Source organism: Corvus hawaiiensis, chromosome 2 (genome assembly GCF_020740725.1).
Source record: "Corvus hawaiiensis isolate bCorHaw1 chromosome 2, bCorHaw1.pri.cur, whole genome shotgun sequence".
Classification (NCBI taxonomy): domain Eukaryota; kingdom Metazoa; phylum Chordata; class Aves; order Passeriformes; family Corvidae; genus Corvus; species Corvus hawaiiensis.
Window position 1 is genome coordinate 30135086 of NC_063214.1, and position 26790 is coordinate 30161875.

At 37.2% G+C, this 26790-nt stretch overlaps 1 protein-coding gene across 1 annotated transcript in view; it reads right to left on the minus strand.

Moving 5' to 3' along the window:
• SPAG17 (sperm associated antigen 17) overlaps positions 1 to 26790 on the minus strand; it is an 89726-nt gene that overhangs the window by 21579 nt on the left and 41357 nt on the right. The window contains exons 14-27 of the mRNA XM_048294062.1: positions 26464 to 26694; positions 24396 to 24493; positions 23621 to 23737; positions 21882 to 22036; positions 17061 to 17140; positions 15318 to 15400; positions 13834 to 14070; positions 12452 to 12563; positions 11798 to 11926; positions 9689 to 9802; positions 7074 to 7294; positions 3964 to 4084; positions 1856 to 2211; positions 723 to 852 (exon numbers count right to left, since the gene is read on the minus strand). Coding sequence (XP_048150019.1) covers positions 723 to 852; positions 1856 to 2211; positions 3964 to 4084; positions 7074 to 7294; positions 9689 to 9802; positions 11798 to 11926; positions 12452 to 12563; positions 13834 to 14070; positions 15318 to 15400; positions 17061 to 17140; positions 21882 to 22036; positions 23621 to 23737; positions 24396 to 24493; positions 26464 to 26694 — 2184 coding nt within the window. The remainder of the gene's footprint in view (positions 1 to 722; positions 853 to 1855; positions 2212 to 3963; positions 4085 to 7073; positions 7295 to 9688; positions 9803 to 11797; positions 11927 to 12451; positions 12564 to 13833; positions 14071 to 15317; positions 15401 to 17060; positions 17141 to 21881; positions 22037 to 23620; positions 23738 to 24395; positions 24494 to 26463; positions 26695 to 26790) is intronic.

A 26790-nucleotide genomic window follows, 5' to 3' on the forward strand; every position in this document is an offset into this window, starting at 1 on the left:
ATTGTTCTGAAATATCTTTCCAGTTATCTTAAGGAATATCCTAAGAAAAAGGGCTTGACTTGACTTAAAAAGTCTGGTTTTGAGACCCCTTTCTCTTCAGCAGCCATTTTTATTCACATACTTCCAATAAACTGTAAATTAATATGACAGGTCATAATTATTCTGTGTATTAAGTAATACTGAAAATGATCTTGGACTACACTCTGAGATATGAGGTAAACATTTATTAGGTTCTTTCTCAGTCAAACAAAATACAGTAAGAATGGCTATATTACCACCAACCACAAGTCCATACAACCAATTGATAAGGACCAATAGTAGGTGCCTTAGAATACATACAGTGAGAAAGAAAAATGTATCCTCTGTGAGAGAAGCAATTCTTAATACAAAGACTAAAAACTGTGTAAGACAAAAGTAAGGATTTAACACTATGGTAGTTACAAGGATCTCTTTTAAAAGACTTTGTGTTTAATCATTCTGATACCAGTGAAGTTCTTACACAACTTTTTACTTATTAGAGTCCTACCAAGTTAGAAGAAAAAGAAATTTGGAGTAGGAGAGAAATGATTTCCTGTGAAGGTAACATAGCAGCGTGCAGCAGCTGAGTACAGATAAAATTGCATTTTCATACTGGCAGAGTTTTCAGACTAAAGAAACATGCCCTTTATTAAGTATCATCAGCCCTACTAACTTTGTATCTGTCCAAAACACAAACATGTTACCTTTGCTAGTGCTGGTCTCAGATAAAAGCTCTAATTCTGATAAGGATTGTATGTCACCTGGAATTGTAGGTGGTGGTAGGACCGGACCAGAATCAGGACTCCTACTCACTGTGCCATCAGCAAACAGAATCTACAGAAATCAAAGACATACTAGAGGTTAAAATCAATTCAAACACCACTAGAAAGCCTTAAAAGGATGTGTCACAAATGCGATAGTCACTAGAATACTGTGGGTGATGGAGAGGAAAAAAGTAAAACTCTCAGAATGAAAACAAGAAATACAGAAGCTATCTTAAAGAGATTAATAGAACAGGCTATTTCAGTTGGAAAGGATCGACAATGATCACCTGCTCCAACTGCCTGACCACTTTAGGGCTGACCAAGTTAAAGCATCTTGTCAATGGCATTGTCCAAATGCCCTTTAAACACTGACAGCCTTGAGGCATCAACCACCTCTCTAGAAAGCCTGTTCCAGTGTCTGACCACCCTCCTGGTAAACAAATGCTTCCTAATGTCCAGTCTGAACCTCCCTTGGTGCCCCTTTGAGCCATTCCCATGTGTCCTATCAATGGATCCCAAGCAGAAGGGATCAGCACCTCCCTCTCCACTTCTCCTCTCAGGGAGCTGCAGAGAGCAAGGAGGTTGACCGTCAGCTTCTGTCTCTCCAAAGCAGACAAGCACAGAGTCCTCAGCCCCTCCTCTCAGGACACACCTGCCAGCTGTCAGTTCAGGTCTTTCTGGATCCCATATGACTTTTTAAACTGAAAAAAATACATGGATGCTTTCATATTGCCAAAAATACCCAAAGCTGAACTAACCCACACTTCAGATGCTTAAACTTAGGAATGTAGTTCTCTGAAGCATATTCAGCTATTTCCTAACCACAAAGTTGCCTAAAATCTTCACATGCCTGAAATTTTCATGCTTAAGTCTCCCTAAGTTCTGACTCTGAATAAAGCCAAGAGCATTTTAGTCTTGACGTGGCTGCATCATTTGGTATTACTTAACTCCTTCATCTACACACTGGACTCTTCTGTATCTCAGTAGACAAAAACAAGTTTAAGGGTAATCACCTTCCATCACAATGAATTGCACTAAATCGTACTGCTTGCAAGGAATTCTACTAAATATACCTGGGTAGATCCATCCATCAGGTACTTTATGACAGTTCCTTGACTAGTGATGACTCTTGACATCTCTTGTTCTGTTTGCCTCGCCGGAGGTGTATAAAGATGACAGTTCTTTACCTTTTGGGGATAACTCTGTCTAACCAGAATTTCCAGAGTAGGCTGCTCAGCCTGTTTGCTTTCGGTGTCTTCATGCTTTATTTCATCTTCTGTAACCTGATGTTCCCCCTCTCCACTTTCCACAACCTCTTCCTTCTCTCCACTTTCCATAACCTCTTCCTCCTCTCCATCTGCTTTGACCTCACTTTCCTCTTTCTCCACTTCTTTCTCTGCTTCAGTGCTAGTGGCTCCGCCTTTCGAATCTGAAAACAAACTTTGAATTACTTAATACTGCATAGCACACATTCAAACAGTGCTACACACCAAGAATCATGGTCAACAGAAGGTATGCCACTTTAGGTGAGGAAGACTAACCCTTCCTTGGCTGAATCTGTAATTCACAGAGTAAGGGACAGACTCTGATTTCAGAGAAAAATTCGAAAGAGTCACCTACTCAGAAACTCTGCATCCTCTTATGAAGGTGGCTGTCTTTCCAAATGAAAACAAGGGAAATTTGAAGATGGATTTATTATGGATGCCGAACTTTTGGGAGACTAACATCAGGTGAGAGGAATTCCCTAACTGCCCATACATGATGGAAAAAAGCCCCAAATTTCACCGTTTGAATTTGTATAGAAACCCAAGTTATATATTCTGTCTGCTTGAAAAATAAGTTTTTTAGATTAAATGACAGCAGTGTTTTGAGTATGATGGTAATTGTATTGAGAGACTCCATGTATTTACTCTGTTCACCTCAACTATGCAGCATTTCAATTTATGCTTCTTGCCATACTATGTGTATGTGAGAACATTCTGCATGTTCTTTACTTCATACTAGATTAATCAGAGCACAATTGCTGGGCTGTACGGATTTGTTGTACATAAGTATTAAATGACATCTGTACATGGCTGCTTTTAAAACTAACTAGATGACAACAAAATTCACATTTTTCTGCTTCAAAACCTAATGGCATGACTAAAAAGTCCCAAAACCTACAGTTTACAACATGCAAAGGTGAACCTCACCTGATTTTCAAAAACTAGAAAAAAGAATTATTGCAGAAGGGTATGTCAGGCACAGAAGCTTTTAAATATCTATATACCCCATCAGTCTTCTACAGGAAATTTGATGACAAGGGCAGAAAGGCTTATTATGAGTGTTTTCTCTGTATGTACTGGATGGCATAAATCAAAGGACTTCTCTGAAATAATTCCTGTTTGAAACTGATTGCATCTTTTAGCAAAGCAACAAAAAACCCCTGATTGTAAAACATCCAGTAGCAGAAACTCCATCACAGCCTTGGTTAGTTTTGTTAATCATTCTTACTGTTAAGTGAGTATAACTTAAATCTAAAGTCCTGGTTTTCAGGTTCAAGCCCCTGAAAATTGTAATACCTTTGTAGAATGTGTTTACAAGCTATCACCAAAATTCTGTTTCCTTGTACTTCCAGGCTGGCACCAGCCACTCCTTTGACCTTTGGTAATTAAATTCTGTGGTGAAATGAGCTCACTGTAAGATACATCTTCTGATGCTTTAATCATTCTTGTCGTTCTTCCCTGAATCTTTCACATTAACATTTTGTCTTGGGGACTTAAGTACATATGCTTTCAAAGGAAGTGAAGATACAGGCAATGTAACCATCTTCCTGCTATCACTCAAGATTCCTCAAGGTATATGTATTTATTTATCGAATTTGCTCATTTTTATTTAGTATTCCAATCTACATTCGTACTCAAATGATTATCCAACATGACTCCCAAGGGCTTTTTAGGGCTGCTAGTTTCCCTGCCTTCAATATGTTCAAGAACTTGGGATTCTAGATCTTACATTTGTTTGAATAAAACCACATTATTTATGTTGCAAATACTATTAAATAGACATTCTGACAGACTTAGCATTCTGACATATTAAAAACATTAGAGTTACATCTAAACCCATCAACAAAGAAATAATTTTCTTCTGTAATCTTAGCTTCTCTTAAATTCCTTACTTTGCAGTGTCTCAGAAAACTAACCTCCAAAACTTTCACCAAGGAAAGTTAATACAAGTCCATTGGGACACGAGACATTCAAACTCGGAAAAGCAGGAGCATCTGACATCTCTTGTGTTTGGGAAACTGGTTCTTCCATTTCCATCTACAGAATGAAACATGAATCCGTTTTAATCCACATTTTAAAATAAAAAGGAAAAAATTAGACTACAGATTTCAGTTTTAACAATACATTTGTTTTCCAAAAACGTGCTGCCTACCACTCATATTTAACATTTTCAGAGTTTGTGGATTCTGAAGTGGAAACATTAGTTATTTTCTTGGATTATGCTATCTTCTTTCATTCACCTTGAAGAGCAATCCCTCCTAACTTTATTCATTTTGCTGAGTCACTATGCTGTCTTGTGCACCGTATCAAGATGAGAAGACAATGGGTAATGTGAAGCATAACAAAATGAAATAATTTTTGAAGCTGCCCACCAGCTATTTTACCTATAATCATTAAAAGAGCACAAAAGATCAGTAGAGCAGTACTTCCAATCTGCTGCAAATACAGCAGTGACTCAGGAAGGGGACAGGAAAGAATGTTTGGCAGTCAAAATGTGTAATCCTCTTTGCACTGCTCTGCAGTGGAAATTCTTCTGATGACTAGAAAAAACGAGATTGACCTAAGGAATGTCTGAAGGCCCTGGAACATTTTTTAAAACATACAACAATATACTCTTACATGTCATTCCCTCAAAGGCCTATGTAACAATGGACTACACTATGCCAGTAGTCGTAAGATGAAAACAGTTTTTGGTTGCAGACACATGTAACAGAGAGAACTTGTCCTGCTATTATCCCATATTCTTGCTTTCTAGGAATAGAAATATAGGGGGGAAATGGCAGATATTTTGCTACCTGTTTTTCAGCATAAAATATGCTGTCTATTTTACAGTTAATTTATGTACTATTACTGGTAATTAAGGCTACTCTCAGTACTGTAAGGTTGTAGTCACAGGATCATGATGTAGAAGTCACAGAATAGGGCAGAAGTAACCCTCAGTTGTCATCTTCTTCTGCCTGTCTAATGGTAAAAAGAATAATCAAGTATAACTATATTGTTAGCAAAAAATTCTAATTCTAACCTATTCTAAAAATTTCCAGGGCTGGAGATTTCCTGGTAAACTATTCCAGTGCTTTACCTTGATTAACCTTACTGACATTTTCCCATTGATTGACCTGAATCACTACTGCAGAAAATTAGTTTACTTCTGATTTTTTCTGCTGATGATATGGGCTCACATAAGAGATGATGGTGTTCTTTAAGGTCTTTAGAGAAGGCTATTCTGTCTCTCAGCTCAAGATAAAATAAACCCAAACCAATTCCTGTAAATCTTCCCCACTGATTAAGTTTTCTAGACTTGTAATCTTTCTTCATGCTTTCCTTAAAACTTTCAGTGAGGCCCATATTTTTCTTGCAGTGCAGTATCTGTAACTGGACACAATACTCCAACTGAGACTCTACCAGCCCTGAAAGAAAAATAACTTCACATATTTATTTAGTAGGCTATAATCCTCTGTATTCACATCTCTGTGGTCTTTGCCCTTCTCACAGGAAGATGGCATTGTTGACTTATGTATAGCTTGTGATCCATGACAACTCTCAGACCTTTCTCTATGGAACTGTCACTGACACAACTGTTATCCATTCTGTAGATATATACTGTTTATTTATATGTAATTTGTAGAACCTACCACTTACTCTTACTGAATTGCATCCTGTTTTACAGACCGTATCCATGTGAATTTGTCAAGTCCGGTTTGGATTCTAATCCTGCTCTGCAAAATACTTGCAGACTCACACAGACAGGTGCTGTATGCACTAATACAGGTACTCTCTAACCAATGAGTTAAAAGCCTTTTAGTTTAGAAGTCATCCTGACAGATCTTTAATTATAGGGCTATTTTTCTATAGGGTTTGTTTGTGCCATACAATTCATGTATGTTATGCTGAGTGTTGCTTGGCAACTCCCTACACCACTTTCCATGCTGAAATTAGGTAAGGAGCACTTTTTGTGGATATGCACAGAATCTGTGTTGCAACAACAGACACGGTGTTACTTCAACCACTACGTACTAAAAACTATTTCAGAAAAGAAATTCAGAATCTGCTTTCCAAAGATTCATTCATTCTTTCCAAAGACCTGATAGAATTACTCCAGCTAAAGGCAAAAGTAACTTCCTCAAATTGCTGGTCCCTGGCTTGTGATCAGCTGGAAAGAACGAATCACAGAGCAAGACTTTGCAAAGCTGTCTTCATTAATTTGCTGGTTGGTTAGACTTTTGAATACCGGTTTTGGAAAGCACAAAAAAATTCTACTTGGTTAAACTAAAAATTTAGCAGTTCTTGTAATTGAGATGTTAGTAATCATAGAACGGCTTAGGTTGGAAGAGACCTTAAAGATTGTTGAGTTTCAACCCCCTTCCATGGGCAGGGACAGTTTCCACTAGACCAGGGTGCTCAAAGTCCCGTCCAACCCGGCCTTGAACACTTCCAAGGATGGGGCATCCACAACTTCTCTGGGCAATCTGTTCTAGTGCCTCAACCACCTTCACAGTAAAGAATTTCTCCCTAACAACTAATCGAAATCTTTCAGTTTAAAGCCATTCCCCCTTGTCCTGTCACTGCATGCTCTGGTAAAACGTCACTCTCCAGCTCTCTTGTAGCCCCATTTAGGTAATGGAAGTTGCTCTAAGGTCTTCCCAGAGCATCCTCCTCTCCAGGCTGAACAACCCCAAATGTTTCAGTTTGTCTTTGCAGGAGAGGTGCTCCAGCCCTCTGCAGAGTATCATCTGCAGTGTAGCAGCTGCAACTTTAAAGCCAAAATTGACAAAAGCATGTGGGCCATGGCAGACACACTGCTTTACATCATGGAGTCATAAAGACTAAGTTCATTAACAGCTATCAATACACACATCTGAGAACAACTGAATGAGCAAAACATATCCTTAGGTGCACCACAAATTGTTAGAAATTTGTAAAGGCACAGCTCAAAGCCCTCTGAGAAGAATGTATGATTCTTTTACAGAAGTTCACACATTTGAATTTTTGTTTGTGTCTTTGGATTGGATAATGCCTCTTCTCTCACCTTTTCTTCTTCTTGCTTTACCAGGTCATCAGGTGATGAAGAGGCTAATTTGCCACGGTTTTCTTTGGCAGAAGGCAGAGCTTTTCCTGATCTTTTTCTGTCAGACTTATCTTTTTTTCCTGGAGCTGGTGTAATAGGAGTAACTGTTGTCGGAATTATGGTTGGAAGATGAACAGAAGGGATGCTCAGAATTCTTGCTAAGACAGGACATGTTTCATTACCTAAGGAAGGGAAAAGCAATATTTTTAATGTAATTAAGTTTCATAAATGTAGATGGCCACATTTTATTTTTTTTAAAAATTTTATACACTACATTTTACCTTAGAAATAATAATCTCAGTGGGGGAGTTTATTATTTCAGATAGAGGGACTGAGTATATAAGAGTATTTAGAAAATCTTCCCATAGACTGATGACTTATTAGCCTAAGAGAGAAAGGCATCTTGAAAAGAGAAAAGACATCTTGAAACTATTGCTTCCCACAAGTTGTCACTTGGTCGTCACCTCAAAAATATAAAAATATGATTTTAAAATTCTCTTTTACCTCCAGAATACTTAGAAGTGGAGACATTCTGAATGTAGTATCTAGTAAATGATCACTGTATTATGCTTTATCACAGGCTGAACCAGCACAGACTGACTCTAGCAACTTTGTACTACATAGGTCTACCTTCCTATAATTATTCAGAAATATTCTAATGATCTAGCCTTGATAAGACTCTTGCAATTCTTAAAGCCAAGCATTAGGACAGCCTGCTAGGCATGTCAACAGGAAGTAGTCATGTTGCCTTTCAAAACAATTTCTTGAAAATAAAATAAATACAAACTTAGGTTTTCTGTAATTATTTCAACACACTGACACTTTCCTTTCATAGAAATTTTACCTATGCCTTTACTCTGGTTGCCCCCAAAAATGAGAACATGCTGTCTGAGGGTAACAATGAAAAAGAGTCTCAGTCTTAAGACTGAGATAAAGTGTCTTTAGAAATCTTGGGAGAGATGTAAAATTCCAGAGGACTGCCTGTTAGGGAAGGCTTCCCTCCTTTTATACACACATTCACATGTCTAGGACTTGGAATTGTACTCTCATAATTTTGTCAAGACACAAAGAACAAGTGCAGAGGTTCTATAGTACCCGGAATCAAAAGCAGGTGCTCAAGCAGTCCCAAATTCATAAAGAAACAAGGAGATTATTTCTAACATAAATGTAAGGTGATCCAAAGTTAACTTTTGATAATGCTGGAGAAAACAAAGAATAATTCAAAACTTGAAGAAATATTACATTTCCCCAGAAATAAAAAAAAAGTTGCATAAAGCTGAGAAACAACTCGAGGCCTTTTGTCACCTTAGCTTCCCTGAAAGGAAGATGAAATAGATAAAGTGTGAAAAACAGTAAGAAAAATGAGAATTAGAGAGTTTCCAGAAAATTATTTCGGTACTGCAGGGAAAAAGAGTAATTTGCACACAATTTAACAGATCACTGGAGAGAAACTACAGATTCCATGGTATACCATTCTGCATTAGGGATGGATGGCATATGAGAATCATCTAAGAGAGTATTTCTGGTCAGAATTATTCTGAGCACCTAGGATACAAAGACCCACAGGAATTTGGCATAAGCAAATGATCATAGAAAAACTGCAAGCAATCAAAGAATGCCAGTTAGCAGTGCTCTAAAGCTCAACATGGCAAGGATTATTCTAATGTGGAATAGGATGGTTATGGTGAATGTGAAAAAGCCTAAACAGCACAGCTGATATGTAGGTGTTTAATTAGACATGTCTCTCTTTTATGCCAAAAATCCAAGTTTTTGCAGTCCACTATTGGGAATGCTCTTTTGGCCCAAGTCTAAAAAGCCTTTTTTTTTTAGTATTTAATTTGTAAAATATATTTGAACAATTAAAAATGAGTGTAGGGTTTAATGGTTTACCATAGTCCACACAAAGATGCATTCAATTAAATGTTTTCATATTTTAAGAGCTGAAAAATGCTGGAATTATTTTCTGATCAGAGAAGGGTTTCACTTTTATCCATAAGATGGTTTCAGTGGCCTTTCAAATGGAAACAAAAAGCTCTTGGTAAAAGCAGACGCTGTTTTCACTGTGGTTTTCTGAAGCAATTGCTTCCAGTTGGTGAATGTCTTTATTGAAAGGCTGAGAGAAATCCTTCATTATGTCTGCACAACTGTAATATAAAGTCCAACTCCTCAAGTAAAATGGAAGTTCCATAATCACCTATATAAGTTTACAAAAATATTATTTCTTGGAAAACCAAGAAGACCCCTCATCAAATCACATTTTCATTGGCTCAAATTAATTGGCTGATTTTGCTGGGCTACTTAATAACAATACTTGCTTGTGAAAACTCTGTTTTCACAGTAAGCAGAAAAGCTAGGAGACCTCCCTCCATCTTGAAAATTGAATCATAGAATATTCTTGACAATGTAATCTCATTTTGAGCCTTGCTGAAAATTCCCTACCATGTAGTAACAGCTGCTGAGAAAGGCAGAATTGCATGCAACAAATTATTGGGTTAAGGAGTGTATGAAGGAAAAAAAAAGGAAAAAAAAATTCCCCATATGGTTCTCAAATATCCTCTTCTATTTGCTTACTTTACCTGCTGCCTCCCCTGTAGGTCCATAATAGCTCAGGGACAGCTGGATTCCATTTTCCAAGGTGGCTGAAAAAGATCCAAACTTGCTCACAGCTTTCTTCTGATTTTTCAATTCTCCTTAAAAAAAAAAAAAAAAAAAAATTAAAGATAGCAACACATACCAGAACCACCTGACCTGTAAACCAACGGCTGGTGTGAAAAGTGGAACCTCCATGAGGATGACTAACCTAAATAGACTAAACAGGGCAGGGAAACCAACATTCCATTCATAGGGTACTATATAATAGTCAGTTTTGTGCAATATACCTGTGGGTTTTTATCCAGAAATAGCATTCTAATTAGCTGGGTGTGTAAAAACAGGTTTAATAGCAACAACTAGTGAAAAGTCTTATTGAATTTAAGAAGCAAAAGAACCTAGTTCTGGAGTTATGGGTCCTTGTTTCTTGACTGACAAGAATGTGAAACTGCCCATTTCTTTTGTATGTGGCCTATGCTCTAACAAAAATCACTGTTTCTCAGATGTCATAGGGACAGGACAGGACTTCGATTATCCCCAAAGGTCCCTTCCAACTCAGGATATTCTATGATTCTCTATGTGGGTACTTGGAGGAGAGAGTAAAAGAAAGGACAAAAAGTGGAGAAATTAAATCTAAAGACATGTCTGGGATTTGTAAAATTGGATCAGGAGTCAAACTCACAAAAGGTGCAAATCAAGGTGTCATGTGATGAGTATGTCATGGTGTAAACCACATGAACTAGGCAAGACACACCTCCCAGACACTGGGTCCTACCTTGCCTCTACTCCAGCTGCTCCTGCCTTAAAGAAATGTTCTGTTGGTACGAGGAAAACTTGGCATTTCCCATATGGGGAACAGCTGCTTAAAACTGTGAGGAGTAGCAGAGAAGACTACAAAAGAAGATGAAGGCAGGCCTAGCCATCTACCAATCTCATCAACATGGGACACATCCTGAGACCTTGTCTGCTTCTATTTCTTGTCTGTCATTGCAATGCTTATTGCTGAATACCACCTGCAGGATGTGGTTTTGGAATTTTGACAGCTTTACAAGTTTACCATTGTACCATCCAGCCACTGTCAAGTATCAGAATGGATTGATTCTTGTCTTCCCTACTGCCTTTCTATAAGGTATTCTTGTTTACATGGCAGGAAAGCCTCTCACTTGTGCCCAGAGAATACAACTTGTCTCAGATACTCACACACTGGTGATTGCCAGTACTGTCTGGCAGACCCCAGAATGACACAGGTCAGCTTTCAGAACAGCAGACAAAAAAAATCTCATCTGTGGAAGGGATGCAAATTTTCTATTCAGACAACCCACAATTACATCGCTGGTGGCTGCTGAATCCAAGGGCAGAAGCAAGAGCAGGATGCTTTCCAACACTGATGAAGATTAAAAGAGCTAATATGTCTAAGTTATCTTTTTTTACTCCTCAAATTGGTGACAGAAATTCCATAATACTTTTGGCAAACATATACACAAGTTATTACAAACTGGCTTCCTTCTTGGAAATGCTCTCACCTGGGTTCAGAAAGGATTTGGATTCAATGCTTTCTGAATGCTAACAAATGTCAACCAACAGAGCAGCTGCTGGACTGCAGAAAGATCTGTTTTCACAGCAAAGGTCTTGAGGAGGCACTAATGCTATGGTCATCTGACCCACAAAAGGAGATCCACTCCAAAAGGGGAAATCTTCCCTTTCAAGGGCAGGTATTTACACAATGGTCACAATGGACAGGATTCAGTTTTCATCTTCTTAGGCCTTCTCAGGCCACTTTAAGATCTGAATGAGTCCTCCATGAAAGAAGAAAATTATTTTCTTAAAGAATGGTAACTCTTCACTCCATCCTTGCTTTGGAAGAGAGACTGGTTTGCACCTGTTGACCTGCACTGTGCTTCTACATCTTGCTAAGATCTCTCTATACAGTGCTCAAGTCAGCCAACTGGATTTTTATTTCATTTTATGGAACACTGAATTTTCTTACTCTCTGCCATTAGTAACAATTTATTTTCTGTTAATTGATAAGTTATGCATCCAATTATTAAATATGTTAAACTATTAATTCTTTATATCAGTGACATCAATCCACTGACCTGATCTAATTTGCTGTTCTTCATTAATTTCTTGTTCTTCAGCTTCTTTAAAGTTTTTCTTGGGGTCAGTGATATGAATGAAGAAATTGTGGTTGTCTTTTATTACTTTCACCTTTATCAAAGTTGGACCTGTAAAGCAATGGAATACTCTTATTGCTCCCACTTATTTGCACCCAAATAAACTCTGCATGTGCAACTTTAAAGCACTCAGAAAAAGACAATTGCTCATAACTCGACTGAATCAGGTAGTAGAAGACCAGGACAGCAAAACTAAGTTTATCTGCGTTTAGGCTAAATATTCAAAACCTTCCCAATAATTAGATCTGAGAGGCTGCAGAAGAATCTGTTGCTTAGATATAATGATTGCATTTGACTGGAAAAATAATTTGAACATTCTTGAAATATCATGCATCAGTTGCCATTGAACAAATAAAAACAAACTGATTTTTCTGCATTTCTAGTTTTCTGGTACTTCATTTATCTATCAACTGTTAACATATGTGTAAATGTAAAGATTAGTAGTGATAGAGGCTAATACGGAATTTCTTTAACTGAATTTTTACTGCTGAGACATGAAAAAGCATTTATGGATTAAGAAACTATCCCATCAGTTAGTACTGAGTCAAAACAAAACATAAAGAAATAAAGAATCACTTTTTACAAACTCTATCTTCTCTACTTGAATCTGTCCTCCATCGGATGGGAAAAGGTATTGATTGGTTCCTGATACTTGAATGACATTGTCCCCTGTATTGTAGCCATGAAACTGGAAAAAAACAAGTTTTAAATTATCTTTAAATGAGCAAGGCAGAACCCATGAAAGAGGCAAATGAAGGACAGATCATCAGGATCACACTGTACTTCTCAACATCTTTTGCTTAGATATTTAACTAATGTAATAAAAACATGAGAAAATATCTAGTATGCTATTGTTATATCCAAATAATTTCTCAGTTGTTAACCGAAGTAACTTGTTACATGTGAAAACCATCATGGAAACTGAAGAGTAGCAAGTAGACCGGTGGGTTAACATACAGTATGAGAGAAAGAAAAGTTCTGGTCACATACAAAGAGACAACTTACTATGCCATGGGATCACATAAAGGGCAGGTAAAGATTCAGCTTTCTACCCTCTAGAATTCCTCTACCCTTTGGAATTCAGATACTGCAAATCTAATTAGATTGCTATGCCTTCCAAAGTGCCACAAGATGGCAAAAATTATGTGAGCATACTCAAATAAGCTCAGACTGAAATGTCATCTATTTCTGAGTCTGAAGTCTGTACTTAAGCAAATTTAGACTAAATTATACCGATTATATGCAAGCTTTGGATGCAAGACAGACTCTGCAAATATAAGGCGGTGCAAACTGCTCAAAAACTGAACAAAACTAGCGAGGAGCTCCCTCTGTTAGTGCAACAGGCAGAAAAAGGGGAGCTGCTGTCTCCATTGAACCGTCTAGACATGAGTTCCTGGGATTGTTAGGGACATGAAGCACAATTACAGTTTAGATTTCATGTGCCTTAATCTTCAAGAGTGAGCTGAGCTCTACGTTTCCCATTGTGCACATGCCAATGGAGTTACTTTCTGAAATATGGGAAAAATCCATATTTCAGATTAGGGCACTTCAAGAATGTGGATTTGGAAAGAGCAAATGTAAGAAACAGTGATTTCCAGTCAAAACTTCAACTAGGTCTAGCAGTGCCCTGATATGGAAGATGGGACAAGTTCTTTTGTTCCCCTTGCCTATCCTCTCCCACAAAAATCACAACATGATCAATTTATGTTTGTGTTCATGTCATATTACACTAAAAAATAAAATTAAATCATCTGGTGTAGGGTAACCTTGAACATCAAAACCTACTTTTCAAAACTTTTAGAAAAGGATCTGCTGCTAAAACAACAGAGGCAACCAGGCTCAATTAGGCTTAATTTGCTCTGAACTCAAAATTCACAATAGATAATAGCTTTGCTGTAATCTTGACTCTATATATAGTTAGCACTTTTCTAATGTGGTATAATAATACAACTCCTTACCTTATAAACTTTCCCAGAACATGGGTCTGGAATGCTATGATCCTCCTCAAGTTCAGAGGCTTTTGCTGACTCATTTTGAGACTTCTCTTCGGAAGGCTTTTTGCTGGAATCTTTACTTTCTTTATCTTTTATCTCCTGTCTTTTCTTTTGACTTTTCAAATATTCTTCCATTTGTTGTTTTTCTTCCTTTTGTTTCCCTTCTTCCTCTCGTAATCGGTCCTGCTCCATCTTCCAAGCCTACATTCAACATCAGGAATTAAACAGACCGTGTTTATCTTTGTACTACAAGATATTTCATACGTGCATGCTGAAAAAAGTAGAAGCAAACAAAACCAAAGCAATCAAAGTTCTAAGCTGTGTTTCCAAATGTGTCAAAGTCTTACAATATTATGCACCAAATTTTGGATAAAATTACTGATTCATTCAATCTACAATGGCAGCCATTGTTGACCACAGGAGATGAATCAGATGATTATTCATATCTTACACAATCAGTCATAGGAGAACGACTTTGTTGTATACTTTTCCACAATGTTTATCACCAAACCACAATGCATCACTGATGTTGGTTTATTCCCCAAATGCAACTGTGAGATAAAACAATTTAAATTTTTTACAGAAAGAGGAATCAATGCCAAAATAATCAGCTTGCATCAGGAAGACATTTGAGATTTTCTGGAGTATATAGGGTTTTGTGTCACTTTATAGTCTAAACATACCAAAGCAGAGGCATTTCTGGGGAAGAAATGGCAAGCATTGAGAGTTACAAGTCAGGTGTTAGTCTTGCTTGAGCTGTGACACTTAACACCATTTCCTATCTACATTCCATATCAGGACTGGAATTGCACAGCATTACACACTGTGAGAAAGATGAGACATACTACGTCTGTGAGGAGCCAAAAAAAAGCAGGCGAGTACAACATAAATAAAGCTAGAGTTGTGCATATTAATGGATAGTGTCAATGCTAAGACCTAAACAACTGCGGGCTTAATTCCTACCTCAGCCAGAAACTTCAAGTCAACTAATCTGCAGTGAATGGTCATGGACTAAATCTATGAAATAGGATTCTCTGATTTCAGGGAACTCTGAGGTACCATATTTACATTCCCTAATTTCAAAGAGCTGTAGACAGTGAAAGTAGAGTTGGGTAAAGAAGTATTTCCATGGATTTCATCTTTTCATATCTTTACAATCAGAAAACTTCAGTAAATAGTAGGATATTATCCATAACTTTCATTTCCTAGTATTGCAACTATAAATTGCTTTGGAATGCCTAATCTAACTCCAAATAGTCTTCCCTTAAGAAAACAACATAACTCACAACCAATAAGGAATAAATTAAAGAAAATAACATACACAAAAAATAACAAAGAGCAGAAAAAATAAGACGACTCAGTCAAGCCAATGTAAGAACAAAAGCTTACCTTCTGAAGAAAGCAGTGCTAGTTAGTCCATTTCAGAAAGATACATATTTTTGCCTCACCTTTAGAGAACCTTCTCTGATAATGGGACATCCTTCATTCTTGGATTGAGACTCTGTTACATTCTCAGGTCCGGATGTGCTGCCTTTGAAAAGGGAAAGGGAGAATAAGCAAAGTTATAAATATAGGAAAATGGAATAATTTTTAAAAATGGGAAAAAAAAAGATGCACAAGTAAATAAAAACGTATCTTTAAAAATAGTAAAAGCATAACAGTACAATAAAGCAAACCTTAAATATTTTTAGAAATAAAATAGAAAGTCTGTTTAGGTTAGAAGAAATTTACCTGACTATGAATATTGCTTGATTCTCATAACTGGGGACCAAATACACTAAACAATATATCAACAGATGTAAAGACTAGCTCTCTGCTTCTTGCTGTTGAAGGCTTTGCTCCAGCAATTTGTTTGTTTTTTAACTGAGCCAGAACAAGCTCAATACCAGAGTCATAGATATTGTAACCTTTAGGATAAAAAACCCCAAATAAATGCTATCTGAACCTTCAAACTTTCACTAAAGAAACACTCACCATATCACTTGTTTACTATTATGGCTTTATAGCATTTATGACTTTTGAAAAGAGTATCTTCTATGAGTGTAATTTTATACTATGCTTGGATACCCCATATTTACCCTAGAAAAGATAATTTAAAGTACACGATCAGAAACTTCTAGTTAAATTACTTTGTATGTAGAAATTGCAGTGTCAGTGAAATTGAAAACACCTAAGGACACTGTTGCCCATCTGCATGTGCCAGCTAGAGGTGATTATGTCCTTTCAGCAAGTGAACTACTCTATGACTCATATCTGTCATGAAGCACCACATGGGCAAGATTCAATCTAGCTCCTGTGACAGCTAGATATGTACAAATTATGATTTAGTAGTCATAACAGTACTTTTAGTTTCCAAACTATAATCAGAGGTGTTAACTGGGCTGAGGAGGAGCGTTTCTATTTTTGTAAATGCTAACTGCTAGTCCTGGGAGGTTTCAAAGTGCATTCTCAAAAAGGTGAAAAAGCAAAGGTTAAACATAAGCAAATCATTGTTAATACCATTTAAATACAAAAGTAGACAATTTTGACAAAAGTTATTTTTTGTCAGTGGGGGTTTTCAGAGTCTGCTGCCTGCTGAACACTTGCTGTATGAACTGCTTACAATTTTCACTACCCAAAATGTTGCTTGTAATTCAAGTTTGCTCAGCAGTCTTGTCGATTCAAGTTTCCAGTTTTAGCCTCTAGCCCACAGCTTCTAACATCCAGCTTGTATCCTGCCCTTTAAAAAGGAATTTTCCTGAACCATGATGCCAACTTTAACTACTGCTCACCTCCTTCATATGTTCAGTCATCTGAACAGATTCATATTTATACATAATCCTTAATCTCATTAGTTAAACACAGCTACTGAAAATGTAAATTGATACTAAAGGTCTCAGTTTTCAGAACAGAGAAAGATGCAGAATATATAAATATATACATTTAATTAATTCCAAAACACATTTATGCCTAGGTAGATGACAAAACAAGGTCATCCTATGAAAAAACACATGCAATTCTGCTCTGAACAAATTTGTGTTTCAGCACTTAGAGTGAAAAACTAAGAGCGAAAAACTAATTTCCTAGAATACAATAAAAAGATACCCACTTTTGGCTTTCTTACTAAAGTCAGTTTTTTTGACAGCACAGGCAGACAGTCCAAGAGGGCCCTCTGTCATGGCTTTTTCCAATTAAAAAGACTATTTCCTTACCCATCTTCTCTTTTTGGTATTTTGCTTCTTCCTCTTTCACCCAGTCTTTAATTGAGTTGGCCACCACCTCAAGATAGCTCCTGAAAAGCAGAATATGCCTCTATTTAACATAACACAGATTTCACTAATATGATTTCAGGTCAAACAAGATCACTTGGCTTCTCTTCTGTTTCTTATACAAGTATTTTTCTACAATCTTTGACACAAGGCTTGTATTTGACACGGTTTCTCTCAGTTTTTACAGGAACTGGTACGTTTGCCCAGCTGGTATTTGCTTAGCACATGTTATACTTGGAATTTTGGTTATCCTTTCTGCAAAGAGACATAAGAAACTTGTATGCCAAAGAACACCTGCTCCTAAAGAAAAATCCAGGAAATCAGAAAACTTCAAGACATTCAGTTTCAAAAAGGTTCATCCTCACTGTTTTACCACTGAATAACTTATTTTATTAGTTGCTCTTGATTGATGTTAATTTTTAGAATATGCTTCATTTGTTTGTTCAGAAACTGAAGTGTTATTGTATGTAATGTCAAGCTCTTTATCAGTGTGGCAAGAAAGGTGTTTGGAAATTGTCATCCCAATCTAGATTCGAGAATCAGCGTACCATAACCTGTCATAAATTAAGAATACTCACAGTTAACAATTAAACTGAAGTGAGAACTGAATGAAGAACTATCCAGAGTTTGCAGCTGGCATCTGCAGTTGCATTGTCTCCTTTTCCTAAGGTGTCTGAAATGACTGCTAAAGTAGCTCACTCTAAACAACTGCTTTCAAGAAAGAAGGAAGCCTGGGAATCTTATATGCAGTTGCCACTCAATCCCTCATTCAGACTGTTATCACAATTCTTTAAAGTAAACTTCTTCCTATGTGCAAAGTTCAGAGAAGCTTTTGAAGAATGCATCAGATTCAGTTGCTGTGTCTTCATGATATTTTGTATTTACAAGTTCAAGATGATTCAATTGTATTCAAAAACTCTATATGGAGTAGAGGCTTTTGGGTATGAACATGTAGAAAATACAATCAATTCTTGACCTCATGACAGTTTTAAAGTTCTTACTGCAGCAGTATGTCCAAGATATTTAATATGTAGGCCATGTACACAGGCTGGATTATACAGTTCATGTACAGCTTCAGGAAATACAAGTCTCTCCCACTTGTGCAACTTTGGGAGTTGCTTTGGGAAACTTGCATGTTGATCATGTATACACACAGTAGGGAGAAGGTTATTCTGCTTGTATCTGAAGAAAAGTGTACAAGCTATAAAAACCCATGGTGTTGAAAACAAAAGGCAAAACTAGTCTGGAACATAGAGTTGCCAGTACTGGAATAACTTGAAGATGAATATATGTTATAAATAAAAAAGAGATTATTCGTGTGGAAAATATTTTAGGCCAATGAAATAGTCATTCAAAGTCTAAAATACACATTCTATTAATACGTATTCTGATGTCACTACTGCCAGTGTCTGACTCAGAAGCATTTCTCAGAAGGATTACTCTTTTCCAGTAACTTGTGTAATGTGTTTACTATGAAACTGTAAACAAATGTTATTAAGATTAACTTTGAGCAAAAGAATAGTTTTGATAATGCCTGAATTGATTCGGCTTCCTAATAGAGTGGCCACTTATCCTTATTTTAACCAGAGTTAAAATGTTTTATATACACAGTTATCACTGCAGGTACATGTGTGCATGCCTTTGGACTCCTTACTCTGTAGCATCATTAGATTTCACACACAGTCTCCTGCTGCCTACCCTTTAAACAGTATAATTTCTGAATTTTTGGATGTTCTACATGAACTACAGGACATGATATCCACAAAGAAGAAGGAAGGTAACTGGGATGTCCAGGAGCAAAAGCTGCTGCAATGTCAGAAATTTAATTTTCTCTTTGCATGAGAACTTGCTGTAACAAGACTCACTGTAAACAAAATGCAATTATTCTGTGATTCTGTGATTATCAGATAACAGAATTATATTCCAGACAGCAACTATGAAACTGATGCCATGAAGATTTTTGCCTTTTCTTTTATACCCCTGTTATACCTTTTTACAGCTTCTGTATTCCTAGTGCTTTTTGCCTACATTCTTGGACTTGTTTGTTAAGCTAAGAGACTAAACATTTTAGAAGCTTCGTAGCTAGGGATCAGTGTGCCCCAGACCCCAAGGTCCTCTCCAGAACATATTCTGTAAACCAAGATAGAACCATCCAGGGGAAGGTTCCTTGGGGAGGGGGGGCTCACTTGAGCCTCTCATTGGGGAATCTTTGATAGATATGCTAATTAGTAAAGCCTATAATGTTATACCCAATGTTGGGGGGGACAGAGAGGAGGAGAGACACAGGGACACAGGGAAAGACTCGGTGGGGTACATCTCGATGCATATGACCTAGATGTGTGCACCTAAGGATCCTTAAGAATAAATACCAAGGTAAAATCCCTTTTCCCCTTCGAACCGTGTATGCCTCTTGATTTTAAGACCAGAAAAAGGCATCAAAACAACACTACAAAGATGGTTTGTGGTCTATAAGATGTCACAATAAAGAAGTAACAAGTAAACACAGACAGAGAACTCCTATCAGAGAGATGGTCAAGCACCACATCTGTTGTGCATTTGCAATTCTTCTGTGATGAAAGTGTGATTCTTAAAGATACCAAAAATTAGAATGATAGTAATTTAAATAAAATATTAATCAATAAATTGTTACTAAACTCATCAGGAGTCAGTTATTTCATACAAAGGTAAAACCAAGTAATAATACCTCTTAATAAGTAGAGCTTGTGCCCGTTTCTAGCAAGTCAGCAGGATCTGGAAGCTAATTGCAGGCAACAGCTTGAAGCACTCCAGGTATTTAATGAGTGTCTTCCACAGAAGTGTTATGTTGCTTGGAAACATACACTAGCAAATCTTTATGATACTTTGTCTGGAAATCTGAAATGATCTTTAGCAATAAGGCTGAATAAGGTCTGAAATGTGCTGATTATTTTGCAGAGTATAGGCAGGTACCAATGCCACATAACAGAACCAAAAGAGGACCTGTAGCTCTTTGAAAATTCTAAGTAGCATATATAGCAGTGATGTTGAATATGTCTAGGAAACAAGAGCAAAGCCAAAGTGTCTTGTTAGCATTCATGGCATTTTCTTTAGGAGCTCCTTGCTGCTCTTTCACCAGAACCTGGTGAAATGTCACTGGATAAAGAAGGCGTGCCCCAAGCAGAAGTTATCTTTAATGTCTAAACCTTGTTTTCAGTGGATGTGGAAGAGTAAGAAGGAGAAAGCACACAGCTGTTTAATCCTCAACTAAATTATAACACATCTATCAGATAAAATGCATCATTTTTCCTTTGGATGCAAAATTAGCAACTTTTCTTTTGCAGGTATCAAGAGCCTTTCCCATTTCTCAGTTGGTCTTGAACTATTTCAGTGAATGCCCTTTCAAGGAGACCAGCCAATCTGCAGTTCTACAACCCCACAGATGAACAGTTGTTGTTTCAGGGAGAAATGCTTCCTGAGGAAGTCTGCTACCTCCCTCTGCTTCTACACCATCAATATGCTGTTGGGACAAGGCGTTAGTCAGTGTATGCAAACACCAGGTGGCATGTTAGATGCACTGGGGTGTGTGACCTGCTCTCTGGTATTTGCTCCAAAAGTGTCTCCCATGGGTCTCATGTCATATGTGTCAACCCTGCCCAGACAACTCAAATACACCAGGCAGCTAAACTGGCATCAACTGTTTACATTTAAGAAACTTGAATTAGGCTTTTAAAGTGCAGTGTCAAAAAAAGAGTGTAAGAATGGCTGGCAGAGTGAGGAGATCTGGGTACCAACAGACTTCTGTGTAACAGGCCTTGAGACCACTGACTCTCTGCTTGGGTCTATCTGAATGCAAGACCCAGCTTTACTTGAACATACCATCTTTCACTTATCTTTTGGGGAAGATTTTAGTTGCTATATAAATGCAAAACCACTGACCAGACATTTAATGGATCTGCCCAACAAAACACAAACCAGCCAGCATTTTCTCCAAGGAACTTTGAATTTCTGCTGGTAAATCTCTTATGACTCTGGTCCTAGTCACTGCTAATCACAATAGCCTCTTTTCATGGCAAATAATTTAATTCCAAGTGCCTGAAAAGCTGAGCTGTACCTACACAGAGTTCCTTGACTGAGAGCAAATATACAAAATACAATACAAAATACAGGTTCAGGTAGGCACATTTTGCCTATTTAGTATTCAAATCTGTTCAAATCTATAGGTGCCAACAAAAGTCTACTATAAAAAATTTCCACAATCTGATAAATGAGGCACTACACTTAGAAAGGGATACAGACAAATGGTGGGGGAGAAGGTGTTTTTATACTGGATATTTTGCTTGAAATTCTATTTGATAAATCTAATTAATCCACAGAGCACCAGAGCGACATTTCCCACTGAATCACTACACCTGTGTATATATAGTTGAAAAACTTGGTTAGGTATATACTTAGATTTTTTTTAACATCCTTCACCTAAAATGTCCCCAGTACAATTTTCTTCATGTGGCATTCCTAATATGATTTTGTATGTTTGTGTGCATTATTTACATTTTTATATTTGGTGATAAAGAGCTACACATTGCATTGCTCTCACTCAGGAAAGTTCAGCAGAATTCTTTTCATACAGCACTGTTTTTGACCTTGCTTTATGAGAAAGCATAATTTGCTTTCTCATAAATGTGTCACACAGCCATGTCTTAATTTCAAAGTTTTGCCCTAAGCACACCCATGCAGTCTTTAATGGAAAATGACTGTGAATGAAACAGGGAAGATAAAATCAATTACCTGAATCCAACATTAGAGTGCAGGGCAATATCCCAAGTATCTTGGCACAGACGATATTGATTCATAGGATTGTGAAAAATCATTAGTAAAGAGTTATCTTGGGCATGATAGAAGGAATCAATGCATCTATATTCTTGGGATGCTGTATGAAGAACCTGAAAAGGAAAGAAATAGAAATACATCCTCCCTGCAGACAGTAGCATGTGTGCAGAGGCTACACAGCACACCTTTGAGCAACAGGTGCTCAAGAATTCCATTCCCCTACAAGATGTACTCAAAGCATTTGGATTCCAGCAACCTGAATTGTTCAGGTGGGTGGAAATTGAAACTGCACTGCTATTCATGTTGAGAAGAGGTACCAACTATGCTGCACCTTTTGACTGACCATGAATAAAAAAGTTCAGCTACATAAAAACTAAATAAATTAAAATATTAAACAAATACTTAGACAAGGTTAAAAACTAAAATACGTAAATAAATAGTAAATAAACCCAGAATTATCATATACCAGATAAAAAGAAAATTAATTTACTTTTTTTTTATCTCAGTTGAGTTTACTTGGTATTCAACTTGCTATACTATGACCTGCACATCTCTGAGATTTACTGTGATCTATATTATTCCGCTCTGCTTTGCACTGCCCCATCATTTTCAGTATTTACATTACCTGCAGGTTGAAACCGATTTTATAGCAATAGGTAGAAGAAAGTCTTCTTTTAAACTATTATTTTTCAGAACAATGCAACTGAAGCTTCTAGAAGAATCTGTTCCATGATCTTCCCAGGAACAGAGGTGAGGCTGATTATGCTCGTAGATCCTAGGGTCCTCCTTTCTACCCTTTTTAAAGATGTGTACAATGTTTCCCTTTATCCAGTCATCTGGGACCTCACCTAACTGCCAAGACTTTTTGTACAAAAGGTTATTTCCTGTTGCAATAAAATGCTATTTTCTACTACTTCTATTTTCCATCAGTATGTTTTTGCTAGACTCAGTAATTATTGACAGTTGAAGTAGTATTAGGTATTTATGTTGCATACAAAGGGATTCCCCATGTAGCGAAATCCATGACCAGACTTTAAAATTGTCACACTAATGTGGTGCTGCAAACATCCAAGCAGCACTTCCTTCACCCATGTATAGCACGTGTCAGGATCAAATAAGAATTACAGCCTATGAAGCTCAAGGCAGCACAGGAACTAACAATCCCAAGAGGACACCTCCCAACTCAAGACAACTACACTTGAACTTATCTTTCACATTTTGGTCTTTCTGCAAGGTAAGTTTTAGTTTTTAGCCTGCAAGATTTCTACAAATGATGCTTTTAGCCCTTAAAGGGTGAAGTACTGTGACAACCAAATTTTCTGTTTGCCCATAAAACATACACTGCATAGGCATTTGCAAAGTATGTTTTCACATATGCTGCACTGAGTTCCAAAACTGCCACAGAGGATCACCCCTAAGGGCAAGGTGGATTTGTCTCCACCACACTTTTAGCTAAGAGACTTGCTGCCAAATAGGACAGCTCCAGTTTGGCCAAATGAGGAAACAAAAACCCATTACAAACTGAATTTCACATAAAGAACTGAAAAGTAGCTAAAGCACAATGAATTTTGGTAAATATGAAAGAGATAAAACTGAATCAACTATCTAGCAGAAAAATATCCTGAACTCCACTACTAATTCTTTATATAGCCTTCTGAGGGGTGACTGTAGGTATGAGGTTGTCAGTTCACAGATACCTGACGAAGAACATGTGGTTGAAAATGCTCTTCCAGACTCCAGTCTGTCAAGCAACGCCTCTGTGTCTTTTTTATTGCTTCTAAACTTTGTTCTAGGCCATAGGTTTCCGGACTCACCTCAAAATACAACAAACCAAAATAATGAATATGAACATTTCAGCATCAGTTGTATTAAATTGACTGTAATCTTGTTGGATTAATAGAGAGCACCCCATGTTGCATCACAGTTAACTGCATAATGATGCATATGTGCAGACCCATATGGCACTGTTTAATAAGAAATACAATTACCCCCAAGTGGTTTTGGGTTAGGACTTTTTATGACAAAATAATCTAAACACTTTCATTATTAGCTTATATGATTTTGAGTTCCGTAAGCAATTATTAGTATTCAAACATGTCCTATGATGTAATTTTAAAATTGCTGTGTTTATTATGGGATGTGTGGCAGACAGGTGATTCTGAAGATGCCAAACTACACAGTTTACTAGTGTGACACAATTTGACAATTTCCTTTAAACTTTCTTGCTTGTATTTGACCCCTGGTATTCAGCAAAACCAGCACAGAATTATAATTAGCAGCTTCATTGAAACCCTTCACCTTGGAATTCAAAGAAAGTGATTTCACAGTGCTTAAATGTTATGTCAGTATTTGCCAAACATCACAAAATTAATATTTGCATGAAGAATTGCAAAGGAATCCCCAGTAACATGTCCTGGCAGTATCTTCTGTTGTCTCATGTAAAGCCTAGTTGACTCCATTTCTCACACTTGCCATATCAGAAGCAAGAAGATCCAATTCTTCATTCAAAAGAGGATCAACCACAACATCTTCCTCATCTTCTTCATCTTCGTCACTTATTTCTGAATACTCTGGAAATCGAAAGCAGAATTTAAAGAATTGTTCCAGGAATTTCAGCCCTACTAAGGTTGGACTAATGCAATTTCCTTAGTCTCCCTGATGAGATCAACATCAATTTGAAGCATCCTTTCATCACACTTGTCCTATAAATACATGATCAGATCTGCTATGCTTCTATACTAAAAGAGCACATCAAAACCCAGTGAGAGCAAGTGCCAGATCATTAAATAAAATTTAAAAAAAAAGGGAAGAAGAACACTTCATAAAACCCACTCAAATCATCCTTTCTATCTGACCCATGCTGGCCCACTAAAAATAGTCTCAGAAATATCCTTTGGACTCATAAACAAAGAACCCTTTTTCTTCATACTTTAACAAGCAGTCCTTTGCACAGATGACATTAACATAAAAGGCAAAATCAATTGTTTTGATATTTTCACACATTTTTGACAAACGCAAATTTTATAGTTTAAATTAACTTGGTTGATAGAGATCCATAAGCTACTGACAGAATATTGCTTCTCCTGAGGTTCTGACCAGTCATTCCATTGTTACAATGAGCACCTGATATGAGCAGCATCACATGAGGACTTTAACTTCTATATTCTCTTAATTTTTAAAAAATAATTTCCTTTTAATAGAATTATTTATTCCCTAAGTTAGGGCAGAGGTCACTAGTATTTGATCAAAATTCACATGTACAAGAAAATTACTCTTTCAGGCGGAAAAGACAGCGCAAAGTATTTGCTTGTAAGTGTCTTATAATGAGCTCAGCTTCCAGACATACATCTTTAGGCTCTGCTTCTCTTGGAAATTACCCCTGTTTACTGACTGCCTTTAGAAGATTGAAGAAACCTGAAAGAAATGTTTTATCTTCCTGGCATTTCATTTTGTGCTGCAGAAGTGCTGAAATGTTGTTATGCCTGTAACTGCAATATTTAATATCATGACTAGTATAAAAGCAAAATAAACTAACATCCAAAAATGTTCCCAAGATTCAGAAGAAAAGCAGATACGCAGGACTCATTTTTGTCTGCTCCAGCCTTCTAAGGAAAGGATCCCATCTAATCTGCTCGCTTAGACATCTCTATTAGGAAAGCATAGACAACATCACAAAGTACTGCATCCAGCTCTGGGGTCCTCTGCATGGGGAACACATGGATCTGTTGAAGTGGGTCCAGAGTAGGGCCAATGAAGGTAATTAGAGGGATGGAGAACCTCTCTTGTGAAGACAGGCTCAGAGAGTTCAGTCTGCAGAAGAGAAGGCTCTGGGAAGCTCTTCTTATTGTGGCCTTGGGAGAGACTTTCTAGTAGGACTTGTAGTCATAGGAAAAGGAGTAGCGGTTTTAAAGGAAAGAAGAATAGATTCAGACTAGATATAAGGAAGAATTTTTCATAATGAGGGTGGTGAAACACTGTAACAGGTTTCCCAGAAAGGTGGTGGATGCTCCACCCCTGGAAGCACTGGAGGTCAGACTGGACTCTGAGAAACCTGATCTGGCTGAAAATGTCCCTGCTTATTGCAGGGATGACAGGATAGATGACCTTTAGATGTCCCTGCCAACCTAAACAATGATTGTATGATCATGAACCTAAAGGTATAGTTGCTTAAACTGACCTAATTTCTACTTTTCTTGCCTCCTGAAGAAATAATCACTTGTTTATAATGTTGCTTTTTGGCCAACACATCTCCTTTAACCAGGCTAACAACTTTTCATTGTTAGAATCTGCAGGAGAAAATGTAGAACTTCAGAACATTCACTCTCCATCATCTACAATTGTTAATGCTGCAGAACAAGACAGCTTTTGTCTTTATTCTAGTATTCCTACAGAGTTACTCAGTGTACAGGCTAGACAATACTTGAAAATTTGTTGACTTGTACAAGGAAGAAAAATCACATCCCTGCAATAGCAAATGATATAGTAAGACAAACAGTGGATTCAAATTCTTCAGGAGTAATGTAAACAGAAAGCTTTTTACCAGAGCCTCTTGGAGATTTCTCATTAAGCTTCCTTTCCATAAGGAAGAGTTGTCTCAGCTGTCTTGCAAACATGGCTGGATTATCCCAAGGGATATAAGACACTTCAGAATCACCTCCAACTCTAGATCCAGAGCTCTCCAGGAAACCAGAGTCACTCAGCTCAGTCAGCTTCAGGCTTTCAAAAGTAAACACTCTGAAGGCTCTTTCTACTTCAGCCCAACTCAGAAGTTCTAAAAAAGAATTACAATCATTAACTGAAAATGTCCTTACAGCTCAGCAGAAAATAAATACAAGACTATTTAAGTGTATTGTTCTTGGCAACTCTG